The sequence below is a fragment of the Impatiens glandulifera genome, chromosome 4 (genome assembly GCF_907164915.1).
Source record: "Impatiens glandulifera chromosome 4, dImpGla2.1, whole genome shotgun sequence".
Taxonomy (NCBI): domain Eukaryota; kingdom Viridiplantae; phylum Streptophyta; class Magnoliopsida; order Ericales; family Balsaminaceae; genus Impatiens; species Impatiens glandulifera.
In genome coordinates this window covers 34,641,354-34,663,123 of record NC_061865.1, presented here as the reverse complement: position 1 = coordinate 34,663,123, position 21,770 = coordinate 34,641,354, and the positions used below count along the sequence as shown (strand labels likewise).

The following is a 21,770-nucleotide window of genomic DNA, read 5'->3' as shown; positions in this document are numbered from 1 at the left end:
GATCAAACTGTTGTTTTTTGGTCAAACTGATGTACTAACTTTTTTTTAACAAACTACTGTTTTTGTCAAACACTGTTGTACTAACTTTTTGTTGATCAAACTGCTGTTTTTTTATCAAATTGATATACTTTTAAGTGTTGTTATTTGAAGTGTGTTGTCATTTACACAGTCAACAATTTTATTAACAGCAAGACAACGAGATATAGCAGGACAACAAGATATAGCAGGCGATAATGCATCTGTTGCAGGCGACAATGCATCTGTCGTATGCGACGATGCATCTGTCGCAGGCGACATTGCATCTATCACAAACGATTAAGTATTATTCGCCTGCGATAGATGCATTGTTTCCTGCGATAGATGCATCATCGTCTACGACAGATGCATTGTCGCCTGCGACAGATGTATATTCGTAGACGACAATGTAGTTTTTTGAATGCAGTATTTAACAATCTCCTACAACAGATGCAATTGTTATTAATTATACTAAATTATATATATATACTAAATTATATACTCAATCGAAAGTAAACATAGACTAAATTATATATACTACATTATATAACCATTTGCATTCAAAATATACAACCATTGTAGCATTAGCAAAATAATACAACTGTCCATTTACATTCAAAATTGTCCATTTTCTATGGGTCTATTATATGGTGGAATAACCTTACTGCCCATTTTTGTCTCAAAAAATCCATGTTTTCTGTGATCACAGCTGATATATCCAATTTGGCAATAAGGTACTCCAAATACATGATTGTAAAAACACCATAGTCCCCACTCTTGGTGCACTAGGGGACTCTTGGGTGTGGTATTACAACATATGACATACTTTCCAAACTGAAGTTAGGATACCTGTTCCTGTCAAAATGGGTCGTTCCATTTAGAAATAAATATGGAATCATTTCATATAGTGGTTTCATGAACTTGTCATAATGATCCTTTTTGATAAATCCCTGTTCGCAATCATAAACATTGATGCACTAATCTTATAGTTGCACCTCACACAGGACCCAATGCTTCATCTTCAGATTCATGGGGAAATATACATTATCTATAGTGCTCCAACAAGTTAGGAAATTTTCTTCATCACCCATGAAATATTCCATCAAATCACTGTCGAAGCTGTATTTTTCTGGATTTTTGAAGAGCTTTGAATAACGTAACGACAACCTCGTAGCGACATTACAGTCACATATTGAGAAATTTATCGGATGATAAGTCTTGGGGAAATTGACAACCCTTTTTCTAAGAAGGTAACATGCTGCATCTATCTCATGCGAATCAAGAAAATGAATTAAGCACAGAACATAAATTGAATTAAGCACAGAACAGAAATTAAGCACATAATTGCATTTTTGGACTACGACAGACTTTGGTATCTTATTGAACAAAACTGGTGATATTGTTCCTCCATTGATCAAGAATTTCGATTTTTGGGAGGTATCATGATCATCCAATAAGAAGGGTTTCCATTTTTTCAAATGAAGGATTTGAAGACCTATTGATTCTAACAACTGATTGCAGAGTTGATCATTCGGACCTTTCAATTCATAGATGTAGATCTCAGACCTATGAATGGAGATATTCCCGAAACTCACAAAGAAAAAGGAAGTGAGTTAGACAAAAAGTCGCAGGCGGCAAATGCAATTCTGTGTAGGGTGGATCATGTAGCTTACTGGATCATGTAGCCAATTCTGAGGCCTCAACATTCTGATAAATAAATCTCGACCAACAAAGAAAATAATCATATTTATCTTGTCTTCATCCTCCAGCTTCATCCACCTTTTCAACTCATCCATCAGTTCAATATCATAATCTAAAAGAGGATTGACAGTTACTGGATCATTGAGTTTAAACGTTTTTCCATTAGGGTCTGTGTAGTTCCCCAATTTTGTGGACTTCTTCTTTCTCCGAAACTTCCGTCCCTCAAATTTTGTTAGAGTCATTTTTAATACATAATCATCCTTCTTTTTCTCCAACTCCACCTTCCTCTTCTTGGACAACTCCTCCAACCTCTTCTTGGCCAACTCCACCTTCCTCTTCGTGCCCAATTCCTTCTTTTTCGTGGCGAACTCCTTCTTCTCCGTGGCTAAATCTTCATTGTCGTCCATCTTCAACTCAACCTCATTCTTTCCCAACTCAGCCTCATTAGCTACTTTGTTGTTTTCATTCTCAACAACATCATCATCAGCTACTTTGTTGTTTTCATTCTCAACAACAACATCAACAGAAGCAATATCTTCTTTCTTATCCAACCCATCAACAACATCAACAGAAGCAATATCTTCTTTCTCATTCAACCCATCAACAACATCAGCATCTTTGTTTTCATTCTCAACAACAACATCAACATCTTTGTTTTCATTCTCATCAACATCATCAACATCTTTGTTTTCATTCTCATCAACATCTTTGTTCATCTCCAACCCAACATCAACAGCAACAACATCTTTTTCTTATCCAACCCATCATCAACATCATCATCAACATCTTTTTTCATCTCCAACCCAACATCAACAACAACAACATCTTTTTTCTTATCCAACCCATCATCAACATCATCATCAGCATCTTTGTTCATCTCCAACCCATCAGCAACAACATCTTTGTTGAACTCCAACTCCTTCTCCACTAAATCTGAATCAACATTCTTTTGTTGTTTTATTTCACCCAATAATTTAATTATGTGATTGAACATAGCACATTGTTTCTCTTTGATGACCTTCATTTCAGTTTTAAGCTCATTCACATCCCTTGTCAGCTCCTTCATATCCTTTCTCAGCTCATCAAACTTGACATCATGCTGGGTTTGAGTCACCCGATTGTCTTGGCTAGTTGGAGAATTGTCTTCTTTATTTTGAGGACTCGTTGCTGAAGGGACATGGCTAGATTAATGAGTAGTAGACCGAGAGGTGCTTGGCTAGATTCATCACTAAATGACTTCTCGGTCCTCTTGGCTAGTGTGATTTTAAGTGGTTTTCTCCTCTTGGGCGCCGATTTGGGAGTACTGCTATCTTCATTCTTTCTCTTCCTACCATTCACATCAAATAATTTATCATAAATGTAGCCTCCCATTTCTTCAAATTCTTCCCCGTAGTAGTTCCTCTTCTCCTCCTTAGACTCATCAATCTTGTTAAACACATTGCATTTTAGGAGGGTAGTGAATACCTCTTGGACAGTGTTGGTGTTGCTTCTAGAGGTTGTAAAGAGTAATATCCTTGGGCATATAGGTTGTTCCTCGGTCATATCCGCAAATTTGGGGACAAATGTCTTCATAAACAAATATGTCAAAACTTGGAAGGCTATTGCGAACCCACTAATAGTATAAGCGACATCACAGTTCCCCTTGCAGGTTTTCTTCTTCTCCAGATATAGCTGCCGAAGATGTTTCATGTCTTTATCAATACCTTTTAGAGTTGAATTGAAGGACACCTTTCCTCATGGAAATTGAAGGAACATCTCCATGTCCTCCACCATGCTGAAGATTTTCAAACTTACCCTCCTCCTATTATCAGATCCAAAAAGACACTGGTAAATAAGGTTGATGAGCCCAAGCTTCCATGCATCCTCCTTCTCAAAGCATCGGAGGAAAACTGTTTGAACCTCTGTCACTCTAACAACTGTTTTGCCCCCAAAAATATTTATGGACTAGGGTGGACATTCTTCAACGTGTCAATTTTCGATCACAGGAAATCTTTCAAAATTTAGGTTTGTCACCAAGGCATATTTCTTCATGCCCCAGTACAGCTCTTGACCATTGACCATGAAAGTTATTCCCTTCGAATTGGAGCTGATTTTCCTCATCAACATCTAATGGATTATTGTTTCTGAGAAAATTACAGTCGGGTCTTTCAACAGATGCTGGAATTGAGTCTTCAAAGCCCCATAAGACCAAAGTGATTAAACTTGTCCTCCGTCTTTAACAAGCAAGTACAAGTGGATTTTCATGAAACACGACCAGGAAAGTTCTCAATAACCGTTTTGGATTTATTTTTGGTTGGTGCCATCTGCAAAAAAAATTATGTCAGACTAAGGAAAGCAAATACCACTTCTTTAAAGCAAATAAGACATTTGTCACAGGCGACAATGCATCTGTCGTAGACGACAATGCATTTATCGCAGGCGAATGATACTTAATCGCCTGCGACAGATGCATTGTCGCCTGCAACGCCTTCGACAGATACATTTTAAACTCAAAACGATTCAGTCAACTCATAAAACCCTAAACTTAAACCTAAACCTAAATTATAAACACTAAAACCCTAAACCATTCTTCCATTTCAGCATGCATGGAAGGTAAACGACAGAAAATGGGAAAAACTCACCTTCAATGTTGCGGTGTTGGCTCGGGAGTTTGTTGCCTCGGAGAAAACTCACCTTCAATGTTGCGGCGCCTTGGGAGTTCGCTGCCTCGGAGAAAACTCGCCCTCAACTTTCGTTCGTTCGGCTTGGATCGTCGTCGGGGGCTCAGATCGTCATCGGGGCTTGGATCGGGGGCTTGGAACGAGGACTTGGATCGTCGTCGGGGGAGAGTCGTGGGTTTCGGCCGTTTCGGGGGAAATATGTAAAGGGAGAACCCAAGCCGAACGAACGAAAGTTGAGGGCGAGATTTAGTGGCTTGGCTAGATTCATCACTAAATGACTTCTCGGTCCTCTTGGCTAGTGTGATTTTAAGTGGTTTTCTCCTCTTGGGCGCCGATTTGGGAGTACTGCTATCTTCATTCTTTCTCTTCCTACCATTCACATCAAATAATTTATCATAAATGTAGCCTCCCATTTCTTCAAATTCTTCCCCGCAGTAGTTCCTCTTCTCCTCCTTAGACTCATCAATCTTGTTAAACACATTGCATTTTAGGAGGGTAGTGAATACCTCTTGGACAGTGTTGGTGTTGCTTCTAGAGGTTGTAAAGAGTAATATCCTTGGGCATATAGGTTGTTCCTCGGTCATATCCGCAAATTTGGGGACAAATGTCTTCATAAACAAATATGTCAAAACTTGGAAGGCTATTGCGAACCCACTAATAGTATAAGCGACATCACAGTTCCCCTTGCAGGTTTTCTTCTTCTCCAGATATAGCTGCCGAAGATGTTTCATGTCTTTATCAATACCTTTTAGAGTTGAATTGAAGGACACCTTTCCTCATGGAAATTGAAGGAACATCTCCATGTCCTCCACCATGCTGAAGATTTTCAAACTTACCCTCCTCCTATTATCAGATCCAAAAAGACACTGGTAAATAAGGTTGATGAGCCCAAGCTTCCATGCATCCTCCTTCTCAAAGCATCGGAGGAAAACTGTTTGAACCTCTGTCACTCTAACAACTGTTTTGCCCCCAAAAATATTTATGGACTAGGGTGGACATTCTTCAACGTGTCAGTTTTCGATCACAGGAAATCTTTCAAAATTTAGGTTTGTCACCAAGGCATATTTCTTCATGCCCCAGTACAGCTCTTGACCATTGACCATGAAAGTTATTCCCTTCGAATTGGAGCTGATTTTCCTCATCAACATCTAATGGATTATTGTTTCTGAGAAAATTACAGTCGGGTCTTTCAACAGATGCTGGAATTGAGTCTTCAAAGCCCCCATAAGACCAAAGTGATTAAACTTGTCCTCCGTCTTTAACAAGCAAGTACAAGTGGATTTTCATGAAACACGACCAGGAAAGTTCTCAATAACCGTTTTGGATTTATTTTTGGTTGGTGCCATCTGCAAAAAAAATTATGTTAGACTAAGGAAAGCAAATACCACTTCTTTAAAGCAAATAAGACATTTGTCACAGGCGACAATGCATCTGTCGCAGACGACAATGCATTTATCGCAGGCGAATGATACTTAATCGCCTGCGACAGATGCATTGTCGCCTGCAACGCCTTCGACAGATGCATTTTAAACTCAAAACGATTCAGTCAACCCATAAAACCCTAAACTTAAACCTAAACCTAAATTATAAACACTAAAACCCTAAACCATTCTTCCATTTCAGCATGCATGGAAGGTAAACGACAGAAAATGGGAAAAACTCACCTTCAATGTTGCGGTGTTGGCTCGGGAGTTTGTTGCCTCGGAGAAAACTCACCTTCAATGTTGCGGCGCCTTGGGAGTTCGCTGCCTCGGAGAAAACTCGCCCTCAACTTTCGTTCATTCGGCTTGGATCGTCGTCGGGGGCTCGGATCGTCATCGGGGCTTGGATCGGGGGCTTGGAACGAGGACTTGGATCGTCGTCGGGGGAGAGTCGTGGGTTTCGGCCGTTTCGGGGGAAATATGTAAAGGGGAGAGGGAGGGAAAAAAGGGAAAATGGGAGAAACTGAATGGGAAAAGGTATGATTTTTTATTTGAGGGCAAAAACATATTTTTTCATATGCAAAAGGTTATATTTGAAAAAATTATATTGCTTATGCTAAATTTGGAAATAACCCTAAAAAAAAGGGCGCAGATGACTCCTACCCAATTTTCAGTTTTCGGACGAAATTACTCCGAGCGACAGAATGTTAATTCGTTGAGTGTGCGTTCCGGAACGAAATTACTCCGAGCGACAGAACCATAATTCGTAGTGTGTCGTCTCGGAACGAGTATGCCTGGGACGAGTGTTCCGTCGCATAACGAGCTCCATTGCGTGACGTAACACAAAGGCTTTATTAGGTCATTATATTAAATTTATTAAATTTCTCGTTTAGTCTTTTGCCGGCCATTCCACAATACACAAATACACCCGCCATTTCTTCTCCTTCCTCTCTCATCTATCTTCTGGTCTGGACTCTGGAGAAGTACCTTCTTCGATTTCCTGACATGTCGATCCAGAAGCTACGAATGTTTCTCCTTGTTTCCCGACGAGGATTACTTCCTTCGTCTCCTCCTCGAGTCTCCACCATTTTCGCGTATTCTTCTTCCTCGTACTGCTTAAGCGGACAAAATGAATATCTTGCGTCAGAAACTCCTAATTTCCATTTGTTTAGACGTTTCCAATATTCTGGGAAAGGATTCTGTTCAGAATCTGGAGCAAAAGGTGCCGCTGTGTGCTGGAACTGCGGTTATGTTGCACAGAATTTTGCCTTTCTGGTCTGCGATTCATGTAGAAGCGTTCAGCCGGTTGATCAGTCGATAGATTATTTCCAGATTTTCAGACTGTAAGTGTTTCCATAGCAATAACTTAAATTAGGTAGAATTATATTTAGGTCATATCTTGTTCATCCTTTCACTTAGTATTCTTCAATGCTCGAACAAAGTTGGAAGTTTTAGCTTCTGTAAAACCAACAATATAGTCAAGCTTAAGAACTTAGAATTTGTCCGAGCTATGAACATTAGGTTAGAATGATTACTGAAGAAATTGCGTCTCGGCCATTGTGTTTTCTATTTTCTTAAGTTTTTGATGGTAGAGTTTTCTTATAGTAGTTAGGAAAACAAACTGATTTTATGTTTTAAGTTTGAAGCTTGAAAAGTGTGTCACACTCTAGGGAACTATTGCAGTATATAACTATAACTCAAGTAGGTCTTTACTGGATACTGAAGAAGGGTAAATATGTTAGTCTGAGTGATTGGACTAGACAATGTAGATTATAAGAACATAAAGTTACTAGATTTAGGCTAATTTTGTGTTTGCATTTATGTTCTTGTACCTTTAATCTTTGAGACAAAGAGATCTGAGGATTTAAAAACCTTTTTTAGAAACTAAATCATCATTCTTGTTATTGCAAACTCAATAAGTAAAATTAAGGCCACAAGTTATTGATGACGGCTGAATTCAAATCAAAACAGGGAGAAAGATTATGACATTGAAAATGACATCATTGAGGGGAGATACAAAGATTGGCAGAAGTGTCTGCATCCTGATTTGGTTCATTCCAAGTCTGAGGTTTGTATACGACTAACTCATATTTTCTCTATCATTTTTTCTTTTATCTCTAAGTGATGTAGCTTGACCATTCTACATTTTACAGAGAGAAAGAAATTATGCTGCTGAACAATCCTCTCTGGTAAATGGAGCATATCGCATTCTTGCCAATCCAGTGTCCAGGGCAGTATACATTGTAAGACGCTATTGCATTTGTTGCCTTGTCATTTGGTTAATCATTTTTGCAGTATTGATATTGTGAACACATGCTCTATCTCTATCTTTTCATAGATTGGATAAGGTAACTAATTGATGATGCCAGCTCCTGGTGCAATGCTCTTATATATACATAGATGTCCATGCATCGCGTTCATTAGATATTCATGTTTCTCATGCTGTTCATTTATGGAAGATAGTATGTGGGACAATTTAGTTGTATTTATCAAAGTATATACAAACTGGTGATATGCTTCAGAATTGAGAACAAATGATGGTTTGAAAAAATGAAGTTTGTTAAATATATCAGTTTAGTGTGTGATTAATGAGGAGATAATAGTGTGCATTTCTAATACTGATTTTCTATTACTTAGGAGTGCAAAATTGCAGATCATAGAATAAAAATGAGTTGGGCAATACAGTAAGCAATTCCAATGCATTTGTGAGATAAACTAATTGCCTTAAGACCTTTTTAAACCAGCAATCATACCAATAATCTGTAATACTTGCTCTATTGTTATTGACTGTTGAGGTAAGAAAATATGTGAATAAAATGAGTGTATAAATGATGATTGTGCAGGGAAACTAGAAGGATAGTGTTATGAATGAGTGTTTACATGGAATGGTAAATGAGTAAACTTTAGTGCAGGTGAAGATAGGTAGAATGTTTTATCTAGTGGGAAAGAGAACACTAATTAGTTCAGTAAGAAATTGTGATAGTTGCATGTGAAGGCGATGCATATTGACATTGTGAACCAAAATTCAACTGTATTGGAATTTGTCAAGAGTATAATCCTCATTTGGAAACACTTATAATTCTATTTTTTCTGTATCCTGATCCGGACGATAAACGCTAGTAATTTTTTGAATAAGATGACTAAGTTTAGTTCCTAAAATAATCTCCATGTTTTTGTATCCAGGTGTTTCCAAATGGGCCAATTTGTGCAACATTAATCAAGAAATGATCTTTCCTAGTTCAATTTAGATTCACAGGATATACATAATTACCCCACTAGTTGTTGAAACATCTTAGTTTCATGTATTAGAGTAACATAAATAATGAACGATACTATAATATTTGCTGTTTAACTAAGGGTAAATGAATAGAAAAATGTATCCTCTTTCTATACGCATCTTTCTGTTTTTGTGGAGGTTTTTTAATTTTTATTTTACTTGATATCATGTGCCTTGTGGATCCTTAAGAAGTGATAGGAGGCAAGGGCTGCTATTTTGGTATTCAAAATTAATTATTCCCTACTTTTCTAGGATATGATCATGAATAAAATTCAGAAATCATAAGATAAACTGAAGTAAAATTATTTAAGAAACCTGTGCAACCTGAGCTTTCAGTAATCGATGCCAAGGGATCAACAATTTGTTGAATGTAACAGTAATAAAATTACTTTTGTGTAAGAGTTTACAGTTTATGGCACATAGCTTGTCTCATCTTTGAATATGCAATATACAGTTTATGTTCATCTATGAAGTAACAGTAATAAATTTTAAGGACTTACTGCAGTACTTAGGATTTAGAAATGGTGGTGATCAAGTCATGAGTAATTTCTGTGTCTTTTGTCACCTTGCATGTGAATAGTTGAAGCGACTTTTGCACTTATTTGTTTTTATAAGCTCTACTAACTTATTTACTGACCCAAGATCTAAAACTTCACCTTTTCCATGAATTTTCAGCTAAAGACTGCAGGTATGGATGTGGATGAAGATAAAACCATTTATGACCCAGAATTGCTTGCCGAGGTACCTTTGAGAATGCTTCATACATAAGTTTTATTTTGTGTCCAAGGTTTCTTTCTGTATCTTGAGTAAGAATCAGCATTCATATTCATTCGTAGCTAGTGAATTCTTTCCAATATTTGGAGCTGTGTTCCATGGTTAAAAATATTTAGTGTTATGTTCTGTTGAAAGTTGGACTGTCCCATGGTCAGAGGTATAGTGAGTCTGTGAGTGATTTAAGATTTTTATACTGTGCACTTTTTCATTGACTAATTCTAATGCTCATTTTGTCATCTTCCGATGTAATAGGTGAAATACCTTTTCCACCATTCACTCTCAATATGAAATCTTCAACAAGTGATCAATGTGCAAAAATATGATGTCATTGAATATATCCGGTTATTTGGAAAGATCATTTCTTCCAAATTTCTCATCCAAATGGGATGACAATTAGTTACGAATTTAGTATAACCCAGATTATGAAATAAAATGGCAGTTGCAAATGTCATTGAAAGGAGTGGACTATACTCACAAGAAGTGGGTTGTGGCGCATGCGGTGGTTCCAAACTATGAAAGATACGCAGTACACTAACTTTAGCTGTAGAGGGATGATATAATTTGTTGTTAATTAACAAGCGGTTGACTTCACATGCTGGAATGAGAAATTAAGGCCTCAATTTTTATCATTTATACCATTTATTTGCTTGATAACCTTATAGTACTGAATATACAATTTCTTAGATGCAAATACTCCATATACATTATTTTTTCATAGCATTTAATCATTTGTAGAATATTTTTCTGTTGGTCCCAGATCTTCGATTCTTGTATGAATAACTGCCCACAGACATTGGCTTAACTTCTTTGAGTTAACATTGCAGATTATGGAGATCAGGGAGGCCGTAGAGGAAGCTTTGGACCCTCAGAGTTTAATTCAGATCCAGACTGAAGTATGCAAATTACTTTATTGTGCATAGTACTTAAGATGTTATAGTATATCAATTTGCTTTCAGAAAAGAGAAACACTTTAGTAACATGTCTGAGTATCTTGCCTTTCAAAATATTTCCACTAGATTCTAAACTTACCATCTTTTCTTATAGGTACAAGAGAAACTGAAAATTTGGACTGAAAATTTTTCCAAGGAATTTAGAAAGCAAAATTTTGAAGAAGCCTATACTTGCCTCCAGAGAATGATTTATTATAAACGTGCAGATGAAGAGATTCTTAAAAAGCTTTGATATCGGTATGTCATCTATTTTATGTCTTTAAATCCAATTTCTTATCTTCTAAGACAAATAATTTTTTCTTTCCTAAACCTACTTTTCTTGTTTAGCCACATAAAAAAGAATGCCTTGGAGAGCTTTCCTAGCCTATACTAGTTTCCTCTAGCATTCATTGTATTTTATAAATCATTTAACAGTAAAACTCCTCATTTTATGTCTCTTATGAAAAAGTCTTAATAGTACATCACTAAATACTATTAAACCTTACAAAAAAGGTTATTGCAAGAAAATGTCCCTGGAATACTTTTCTCTCTCACATGTTTTCATCCCTCCTGAAATTAGAATTATTCTATGTTGCATATCATTCATGTACATATACTCAAGTGAACTGTTTTGTTATCAACATTTTTCATGTTGATCCTGATCCGAAAAAATATTTGTTATGTTTGCTAAAAATCAGATGATCTAGTAAATAACTTGGATCATGGTTCAAAAATAATCTGATTGATCTATAAAATAATTTAGATCATGATCTATAAAATAATTTAGATCATGATCTATAAAATAATTTAGTTCATAATCTATAAAATAATTTATACCAAATGAAGCAAGAAAATATACACTACGATTTTGATCATGATCCAATTTTTTATTTTCTTATACCAAACCGAAAAAATACCACTTTGAATTTGAACTTTGCGATATTTATATAGGATCGTGATTGTAACAAAATTCTAATTTTTGTTGAGTTTTTTGTTTGGGCTCCTAATTATGAGAAAAGTAAAAAATGAATCAGACTAACTATAATTTCATTAAGGGTAATATGGTTATTTTAGAGGCTTGTTTTTGTAGCTCTATTAACTATAGTATTAATAGAGCAGCAACTAAAAAGAAAGAGAAGTAGGAAGAATGTTTTCGCCTATAACCTCACAACATTAATCAAATTCACTATTTGAGCGTCAAACAAAATCAGATTAAGCTGAAATTTTTTTGGGAGGTTTGTAACTACTCGTTACTCTACATTTTCAACGGTCAGACTCTGATTTCGACGTCTCAAAGTTTGATTTTCTGTGGTTTGATTTTTTTTGTCCAATTTGAGTTGTATTATACTCTTTTGGTACCAAAATGTTTGTGTTCTTTTTTATTATGTCCTTATCTTTTTATTCTATTAAAGATTGTTATACCTTAATTGTATACCCAACATCTGATTATAGTAGAGCTTGTTTTGGGCGAGAAGTCTCATGATTTTTACTCTTTGATTTGAGGAGGTTTTCCACGTAAAATATCATGCGTTACTGTGTCGTTTTCTTTTCTCTTATATTTATAATTTATGGCTCCTAAAGTTTCATTCAAGTGGGGAATTGATTTATTATTGTAAGCGTTAATATATTTATTTATTCCCGACAGTTTCCAAATAAGCTCGTATTGTGTCTCATTTAATCTTTGTGGTAGGATCAAATTAGAAGTTATGGTTAACATTGTGGTCCTCGAGGTTCAATTATCTCTGCTGCAACTATTACTATATTTTTAATGAGGTTTGGAGATTACCAGGTATCCACATTTTATTTGTGAAATTTACCCATAGACTATATGTGTATTTGCATTGATGATCATAGACAGTTTCTACCTTTCTTGTAATTTGATTTGAACATAAAAGATTCAAACTCTGATTACGATTTAAAAGGGTTTAACAAAAGAACATTTTTATAGTTTATTGTTTTCTATAACATTATTCTATATTATATGTTCATAAATATTTTTCTCCATAATATGCTTCTTCATGATTGCCTTGTAGAACTTCTTTCACTCTGTAATATCTTGTTATTCTCTAGTAAAACTACATTTTAATTGATGCATTTATCCTTAGATGTAAAGTTAGTTTATTATTAGCTCTAGTGTTTCTATTTTATAGGAGTGAAGCTATCCTTTAGACTAGACAACTACTTGTATATAAGGCTACCTATGTAGCATAATATATTTTTAAATAGATTGAAATAAACAAACACACTTTTGTAAAATTACATAAAGAACAAACTTCAAAAAAGAGAAGCAAGAAAGTCAAGCAAACTCCCGCTTATTGTCCTTTCAAAGCACCCAATCTCAAGGATCATATCCCAATCCATCAATGAATTGCCAAAAATTATTATCTGCTTATTGTCGGCCTATGTACTCTATTTTTATTATCCAAAATAAAGAAATCCTGTATAATCCATTGTATTAGCAAACACTAGGATTTAATACACTAAGAAAGAGGGATGAAAAGCGAATAGAGAAATCAACATGAGAAGATAGAAAAAAATATCATTCAATTGCATAATATTATAAACAGATAACACAAGTCTCCTTTTGCAATAGTCTAATCCCTTGCCCTTTATATGATAGGTTGATCATGTTTTCATCATTAAGGGGAATAAAGTCCCTCAAATGTCATGCATTTTCTAAATTTCCTTGTGAAATATAATTCTTTTTCCCTTTGCATTCAATTTATCTACTTGTTGTAACTACAAATATAGAAATAGAGCTCAAATCTAACTATTTTTTCTTTTAAAATAAAACAATCTGCAGGGAGAGACTGTTCTGTTTTATATGATTGGACTAGAGAAAATAAAGAATTGGATCTGCTTACAAAAGTTTGAAAAGGAACATGAGAATGTTGCTGCTTCGGAGTTCAGAGTGGTAACCAGGAATGGACATTAACGACACAATGTGATTTAACTAACTTACAGTTTCTTTTGGGTTGATACAGTTAACTATCTAATAATATTTTGCAGTCTTAAAATAATCATGCATTTTCTTGTGCAATTCTCTCAAATGCAAAGGTATATAAACACTGCTTTCTATTTCTATCCATTTCCCTTTATTGGCTACATGGATCAAACAAAATTTGGATATGTTTGGACAATGACGCGGAACATCATACTTGACTTGAACAACTAAATTCATACTTGACTTGAACAACTAAATTATATGTAGATTTTTGCACGTTATCATGGATATCAACTAATTCGGCAAACGTAGTATTTTGGGGTAAATTCAAAGTTTTGATTGAAGTTGAATGAAAAGACATTATATCATCAACAACAAATTTCGACTCTCCATTATACAAAACGAATACTTCAGTTGCAATTGAAAACATTAACATTAATGGATTAATAATTTGATTGAAGTCATTCAATTATTCTTTAAATATGGTGCTTTTGTGAGACGATAATTCCCTTCGCGAGACGATCGTTCTCTTCGCGAGACGATCGTTCCCTTCACCATTTGCGAGACGCGACCATACCATTTTTAAAAATAAACATATTGAGGAAGAAGAGTACCAGTTGTTATAGTGTTCGTGCTTGTGCTCATGGTTGTGTCCGTCGAAGATTGCCGCCATGGCTGTTTCTCGATCGCCGCCGTTTAGGTATTCATTTAGAGAGGAGGAGAAGAGCCCGAGACAAGGAGGAGAAAAGAAATGAAAAAAAAGGAAAAGTTATATTAAATAGTAAGGAAATTTAGGACTTTTTATCGGCTTTCCCTTCGCGTGATGATCCTCTCCTTTGCGTTACGCGAAGGAGCTATTTTCATAAAAAAAAAAAAAAAATTTAAATGGTCAACCGCACATTTAACCCATTTTTAGGGTCATTTCGTCAAATTTCCCTAAATAAATGGTATCTATTGATAATACAATATTAGAATGACTTATTCCTATATAATTTCATTTTTCTCATTTCCTTGCTGACTTTAAGATCAAAGTAGAGCCCGCCCAAATGATGAAATCTCAATCAGGAAGGAGGGTTACCTAATGGGCCAACAACATCTGCAACTTTTTTGCTTAAGATTTGATTTCATTTGTGTTGATTCCATACTTCCCTGAGCTTCTTTTGTTGAAGACCTCTTTGAAAATGATTCAACAATGGCATGATGAGTCTACTTTGAAAAGTTATTATATATATAGAAAAGAACATCTAATCATGAAATTAAACCATATTTTCTTCTGCTTCGCCAAAGGAGACGGAATGGTGTCCTAAGAATTCTGCATCAGTTCTCAATTGTTTCTCCATGTAACATTGGTATGGCTTAGGAAAAATATATGTTGATAAAACTTATACAGAAAATTGGTAATGATGTTACACTAAGGGGTCATGACATGGTATGTTCCTTCTAAAAAAATTAGTTATGTAATGACCTTCAAGCGTAATACGTAGTGCTTCTCACGCGTATTGTAATGCTCCTCAATATGTAATACGCGTGAAAATTATTATATATTACGCGTGAATGTAATTACATAACGCATTTCACGTGTAATACGTAGTGCTTCTCACGTGTATTGTAATGCTCCTCAATATGTAATACGCGTGAAAGTTATTATATATTACGCGTGAATGTAATTACATAATGCACTTCATGTGTAACCGGGGCACTCACGGAGGCAAGAAGACATTTCGCAGGCCGCAAAAATCGTTTTTGCAAAGTTTATTAAGCTGGGTCAGAATTTGAGGAAATGACCCTAAAGAGGGGTCAAATTATGTTTGGTGCGGGCCCATGTTTTTTATAGCGCTGGTGACCCCCAAAATATTTTCTGCCGAAAATACCCCTATTGCGTCACGCACCCTCCAGTTGCGTGACGCACCCGAGGGCATTGTGAAAAGTCCACAATGCCCTTACTATATAATAAAAAAAATTCCAGTTTTTCTCTTTGTTTTCATTTCTTTCTTTCTTCTTCTCTTTCTTCACTTCTCTTTCTCCTCCTTCTCTCTAAAAAGGACAACCACCGACGAAGGAATCCCAACGAAGACGGCGGAATCCCAACGAAGGAGATGTCTCTTTCTGCTACTGGTATGCTTACTTCTCATTTATTTCTTTTTTGAACGCATTGTTTGTTAGGGTTTAGGGATTGATTAGGTAAATGTCACCGGCGGTGAAATCCGGGTGCGTCACGCAGGTGCGTCACGCACCTGAGTGACGCACCCCAAACCATTTATAGTTAGTATTTGCATTTCATTGTTACGGTGTCTCTCGATTGATAGTAGCAACCATCTGAATATGTTATTTCTTTTTTGTGTTAACAGTTCAAATATATTGGGTTGATGAAATGCCCTGTTGAAATACCCAATTTATTCTTTGAAGAAATGAGGGTAACTGACAACTGATTTTAGAGTGTTGAAGGCTTGAAGCATGTTAGTTTATTCTTGATTATTAAATCTTTCTCAAATTGGATCTATATAGCTATTTGGTGTCAATCCAAGCTGTATGGCCCATAAAAGCCAGATTTTGTAGTTTAGGATTATAGTAGATTGATTAGCTTCTATTTTTAATTTGATGACATAGTTTGTCACATATTTCTCCATTGTCTGTTGAAAACTCAGGATAGAGAGATTGATGAGTTAAATGAGCAATTGGAAGAAGATGCAAAATGTGTTGAACACCTGCAAGTTCATCTGTTGGAGAAGAGAAATAAAATGTCTCATGTAGAAAGAGAGAACGTGAGATTGCAGAGCTAGATCGACATGTTAATCAGTTTGGTGCAGGAAAATGACGACGAAGAACCCTAGTTTCTAGATCTGATCGATCTCTTTTATGATCAACAAAGATCAGATGATATGTGTCTTTATACTGTCTTTTATAAATTGTTTTTTCTTTGTAGAGAATTCATGATATTATCACATAGATGGGTAAGTAAATATGTAATTACATTGGTTTGTAAATCAGGCATTACTCAATAATGGTCACCCTATGTTTGAGAACTTTATAAATATTTGAAATTTGATGATTTATACTGAATTTTCGAAGTTTTCGCGGACGGAACCATGAAAAAATCAAGTCGAGTTTGGTTCGAAATAGGTAAAATCGAGTCAGGTTAGAATCATTAACCCTGCCAACTTAAATTGCCACCCTTAATATTTTTACAATTGAAACTATACATATTCATTGTACATTTAAAGGAAAGACTAAAGCAGAAACATTATACCTATTATCTATACACAACTTATTAACGTCGATTTCAGAATCCTCTTAACAATCATTCATTTACTAGAACAAGCTTTCCCAACAACAGATTTAAGGTTATCTAGTTTGGTTCATCTTGGAATCCTCTAGAATGTTGAACAAGAACTGTGGAAGAGAAGCAATTTTCGGAAGATTAGCCAGCAGCTCACCAAGTGAATCTATTCTCAACATCTTTTGAGCAGATTGAGTCATATTCTTCTATTGCATGACTGTCCATTACTGCATTATGATCAGAATTTGTCAATTGATGAAATGAAAAGACAACAAAATAATTACTATACAAACTATAATTAGTTGCACTCTACCTGATAAACTATGAGAAGGCTCATAATGTGGAAATCTTCAAAAGAATCAAAAGTTCACCAACATTAGTTCAAGAGTCATTCAAACACTAAACCGAACCAACAACAACAATCAAAAGAAGCAAGTTAATTACCACTAAATCCAAAGTCCCAGGTCCATCATCTGGGTAATTACTCTTTAATGACATTATATCTGACCACTGAATTTCAATCTTATTCTTCAAACCACCATCAAGAACTTCCCATACAAGCTTATGCTTTGCAAAGTAACATTTCGCCACCAAATCCCCTTCACGTCTTGACGTATACTGCATCCAAACAAAACCAATGAAATACCCACAACTTAAAGTAATAACTAAATCCAAAATGAGTTGTACAAAGGAGAGGCAATACAAATTTGCAGGAAATCCATATTCATGTGTACCCACAACATCTAACTCTCATTTCTTTTAAGATGATTTAAGCAATCAGCAGTTATGCCCATCTCATTTTTAATACAATCACCATTTTTCAGTAATTTAAAGCCGATTAAAATGAGCAGGAAGGGAACTCAGATGAGATCAAGAATTCACAAGCCGCTCACTGAATCCCTGCATTACATAATGAGTTTCAAGCAATCAGCAGTTATGCCCATCATCAAATAAAATATTGCAATCAAACCCTATATAACAATTCTATGTCCACAAAAATCAACTTAGATAACAGAGAGCAGAAAACAAGGAACCATAAAAGAAGAAAGTGTTCTATCTTTATTTATTATTTTGATCAAGTAGTAATAATTCCCTAATGCACGGTAAATAGATAGAAGTTGCAAAATGGTAGAAAATCATGCATGTGCTTTATAAATATTCAGACTTGATGAAAGAACAAAAGTGCACCTTGCTCAGGGCATTAATCGCCATGATGATTTGCTGAATGTTAGCAATCTTTGCAGGAGATTCTTCAGAATCGTGAAGTTTGGCATTTTGCAGCAACACCTCCACCTAATTATTTTATATCAAGCAACATCATTTGACAGATATCAGAAAAAGAAAGGCACTAGATACAAGTGTGTAACATTAACTCGGGCCTATACAAAAGGACAATTAATATTTTATTAACCTGCTGGCAAAGGGGATTAAGCAATGCCGAAAGAAAATCAGCTTGTTTTTCCGGTGAAACATCTTCAACCCCAATTAACAAGCCAATAGCCTGTAAGCCATTATAGAAGTCATGTCAGGCCAACAAATATCTTGTCAATTATGTCTTCTTAAGTAACCAATTCGAGTAAAGGGGAAAAGTAAGTGCATACCTCAAAGAAAACTCCAGTTTACTGCGGCTCAATTTTTCCTACGACAGCCCAGATAGAAGGGGAAACTAAAAAAGATACCTTACTTGTTTGAGGATTACAATCTGATTGTAATGTACTGGAATGAGATTGGAAAAGGTGCAAGGAATCAGATCAAACGAATAAGATTGAAGAGGGATTTTTGCAGTTGCAATTGAAGTAGAAGAAAAGCTAGGTTTTGAAACGTTTAAGAAGGGTACTTAGATTACTTAGGGATTGATTTTGTAGATGTGTGAAAAATAGCTGACTGCGGCTTTCTTTCTATGGTCCGTTCGTTGCTGCGCAGGCAGGTTGCTATACAACCAACCTACATTCAACGAATCAGGACGAATCGATGACGTTCTATAAACAAAATCTTCACAAATCAACACAAACAATCATATGTAAACGAAATCAACACAAAATATAAACGAATACAACAAATATAGTGAAAATTTTATCTTTTGGCCGTCGTCGTTCGCCGTTGGAGCCGCAGTTTGCCGTTGAAGTAGTTCTTCGCCGCTCTACGCCATTGAATATAGTGGAATGGTCCACGGTGCCTCTTCAATTTGTTCATCGACGATGAATACGCCATCTCCAAGTGAAAGTCTTCTCCGCCATTAGGGTTCACGGGCAGAGAAGACCTAGATGAGAGAGAAAATTGATCAAAAATGAAAAAAAAAAAATAATTTTATAGGGTTTCGGATGCGTCATTCAACTAGAGGATACGTGACGCATGGGTATAATAGTCATTAAAAAAAATAGGGTCAGAAGCGCTATTTAAATTATGCACGCGCACCATACGCATTTAGGCCTGTTAGCAGGGTCTTTTGCTCAAATTTCCCATTTTTAGGGTCGTTTCTTCAAAATTTTCAGATTATTAGCTTTTAAAACACCAGCGTCATCTTCTTCTCACCATTTCTTGCAGAAAAAGGAACCGAAAACTAGATTGTTCGCGAATCCGATTCGAAGAATTAGTAGAGAGGGAGAAGAGATTCTGTCATGGGTTGGGTGTGGAAGGACGAAGACAAAGATGAGACCTCCTCTGCCGCTGATGATTTCGTGGCTGGAACTCCCAGGTCCCGCGATTTATGCGGTACCAGAAAAATCGTGAAATCTCAGTGCAAAACGGAAGAGGTTGAGCCTGGTAAATACATTAGGAAGTGTGAGAAGACTGAGGATATTCTCAGGGATTGCGTTGGAAGGTATAATAGATTGTTATTTCTTTTCCAATCGCATGACTTCCATTACTAGGTTGTCCGTGAAATTAGTTCTTAATCCTTATTCGGAAATTGTTACATTGTTCTATCGATATGAATCCATGTATATGATCAAAGGATTTCCTTCTGTTGTGTGTTTCCTTTGTTCCGAGTCTGGATCAGTTTCTTGCTCAGACCTAATTACTGATAGGCGTAGGTCAAGAGTTCAAGATTTTTTTATCAAACTTATATAACTGTTGCATAACCTGCCTTAAGATTGGTGGGATTAATTGCTAGTTCAATTCTTATGTCTTTTGATTCAGGCCAGCTGAAGTGATACAGTCTAACAAAGAGTACACTGAAGAAGATGTGTCTGAACAGATGAGAAAAGGAGAAGGAGGAAGGGGCTTCCCTTTCCACTCATCTGAGATGAAACCGTTTGATTTCCCTGGCGTACGCAGTGATATCGAAGCCATCCAGCGAGGACTTTTTTGGGGAATTGGCGGTTTCATTGAAGCAGCAGAAGAACTGAAGAACGAATTCTTCAATGCATTTGATTCTATTCCCATGTACAAAGAAGGAGACAACAACAAGCCTTCATCATCGTCGCCATATCCTCCTGTTGTGCAGAGACCACCACCTATAGGGAAAGAAGAAGAAGAGACTCCTTATAAATCAGGTGATGTCGATCTTTCTAGTCTTGCTAGGGATGTTTGAGTCATGCTCTTACATTTCTTTCTGCGTGTGCATTACGATAAGAATAAAAAACATATTTGGTGTTTTTCCATGATAAGACAATGATCTAATTGCTATACTTGAAAGACCACCACCTATAGGGAAAGAAGAAGAAGAGACTCCTTAAAAATCAGGTGATGTCGATCTTTCTAGTCTTGCTAGGGATTCTTGAGTCATGCTCTTACATTTCTTTCTGCATGTGCGTTACGATAAGAAAAAACATATTTGGTGTTTTTCCATGATAAGACAATGATCTAATTGCTATATACTTGACAATCAACATACCCTTTAGTGTTTCTCTGGATAATTTATATTTTTATTTAGTTCTTTTGTTGATAGCTGTTATTATTTTTGTATGTATAGAAGAACTCATATCTAGCTTTTGTGATGAGATTTTTTTTTGCCTACTGTTACTTTTAAATAGGAAAACTCCATGATCATCTGATAGTGTTTGGTTGCCTCTGTTTTGCATAAAACACCATAAGGAAAAGTTTGAAACAAGAGCACTCAAATTTGTTTGTCTCGGTTATAATCATGGTCAGAATAGTTACAAACATTGTAAATAACTTGTTGTTCCCATGTCTTTCTTGGCAAATATTTCAAGTTTATTATGCAAACTGAAATTGATGCACTCTACAAAAAGCCATTGTTTGTAAATGAGCCTTTAAAACAAACACATTAATGGTGAGGTTCTTACAACAAGGAGTGTATTTTCATGACAGTTTTTCTCTATTGGTAAAAGACAGTTTATTATTATCACCAACTACCTCAAGATGGAATTTTCACTAAGTTATTGTTGTATGTTGATGAAATTGCATTATGGGATTTAAGAAAGATTGATAATTCAAAGTATTTATCAGAACATTAATACAGAAGATTGATTGGTAGATGTCTTTAAAAACCAAGACAAGACACAATTGATATAACATTGTTCAACAGTTAACTGTTGAGCCAGTTTGTGAACCAACTAAACGAAACTAATACAATATTTTGGATTAAATCAAAGGTTTCTAATACAACTTAGATGTATGTTTGTAAATCATGAACCCAATTTGATTGATGTTTGAAAAATCATGAACCCAAATCTCTATTAGAAGCCACGTGTAAAAAGTAAGAGAAAAATAAGTTAAGGATGTGGAATTTGTCTTAAATTTTTATTGGAGAAGAATACCATATTTACAACTTTTTTTTATAAATATTTTTCATATTTACCATCTAACTT

The 21,770-nt window shown here is 35.6% G+C and overlaps 2 protein-coding genes and 1 long non-coding RNA gene across 7 annotated transcripts; 2 read left to right on the top strand and 1 right to left on the bottom strand.

Moving 5' to 3' along the window:
- Window positions 1-6,697: 6,697 nt before the first annotated feature.
- Window positions 6,698-13,858, top strand: LOC124936993 (iron-sulfur cluster co-chaperone protein HscB homolog). 5 transcript variants are annotated; one of them, XR_007099192.1, is made up of 8 exons: window positions 6,698-7,140; window positions 7,769-7,865; window positions 7,951-8,040; window positions 9,750-9,815; window positions 10,673-10,741; window positions 10,893-11,035; window positions 12,479-12,566; window positions 13,581-13,858. XR_007099192.1 is itself a non-coding variant. In XM_047477522.1 (7 exons), the coding sequence occupies exons 1-6, from the start codon at window positions 6,803-6,805 to the stop codon at window positions 11,028-11,030; spliced, it is 798 nt and encodes a 265-aa protein (XP_047333478.1). In that variant the 5' UTR covers window positions 6,698-6,802; the 3' UTR covers window positions 11,031-11,035; window positions 13,581-13,858. The 5 variants fall into 5 exon arrangements, 3 of the variants coding, with proteins under 3 accessions (XP_047333478.1, XP_047333477.1, XP_047333475.1); XR_007099191.1 differs by having other exon boundaries at window positions 12,468-12,566; XM_047477522.1 differs by lacking the exon at window positions 12,479-12,566.
- A 3,986-nt stretch (window positions 13,859-17,844) lies between these two features.
- On the bottom strand, window positions 17,845-18,531 carry LOC124933637. Its single transcript, XR_007099024.1, has 3 exons — window positions 18,410-18,531; window positions 18,187-18,291; window positions 17,845-17,898 (listed from the first exon to the last, which is right to left on the bottom strand). It is a non-coding gene; the product is annotated as an uncharacterized LOC124933637 (long non-coding RNA).
- A 1,007-nt stretch (window positions 18,532-19,538) lies between these two features.
- On the top strand, window positions 19,539-20,875 carry LOC124935912 (fra a 1-associated protein). Its single transcript, XM_047476351.1, has 2 exons — window positions 19,539-19,819; window positions 20,137-20,875. Exons 1-2 carry the CDS (start codon window positions 19,617-19,619, stop codon window positions 20,528-20,530), a joined length of 597 nt encoding a protein of 198 aa, XP_047332307.1. The 5' UTR covers window positions 19,539-19,616; the 3' UTR covers window positions 20,531-20,875.
- Window positions 20,876-21,770: the final 895 nt, after the last annotated feature.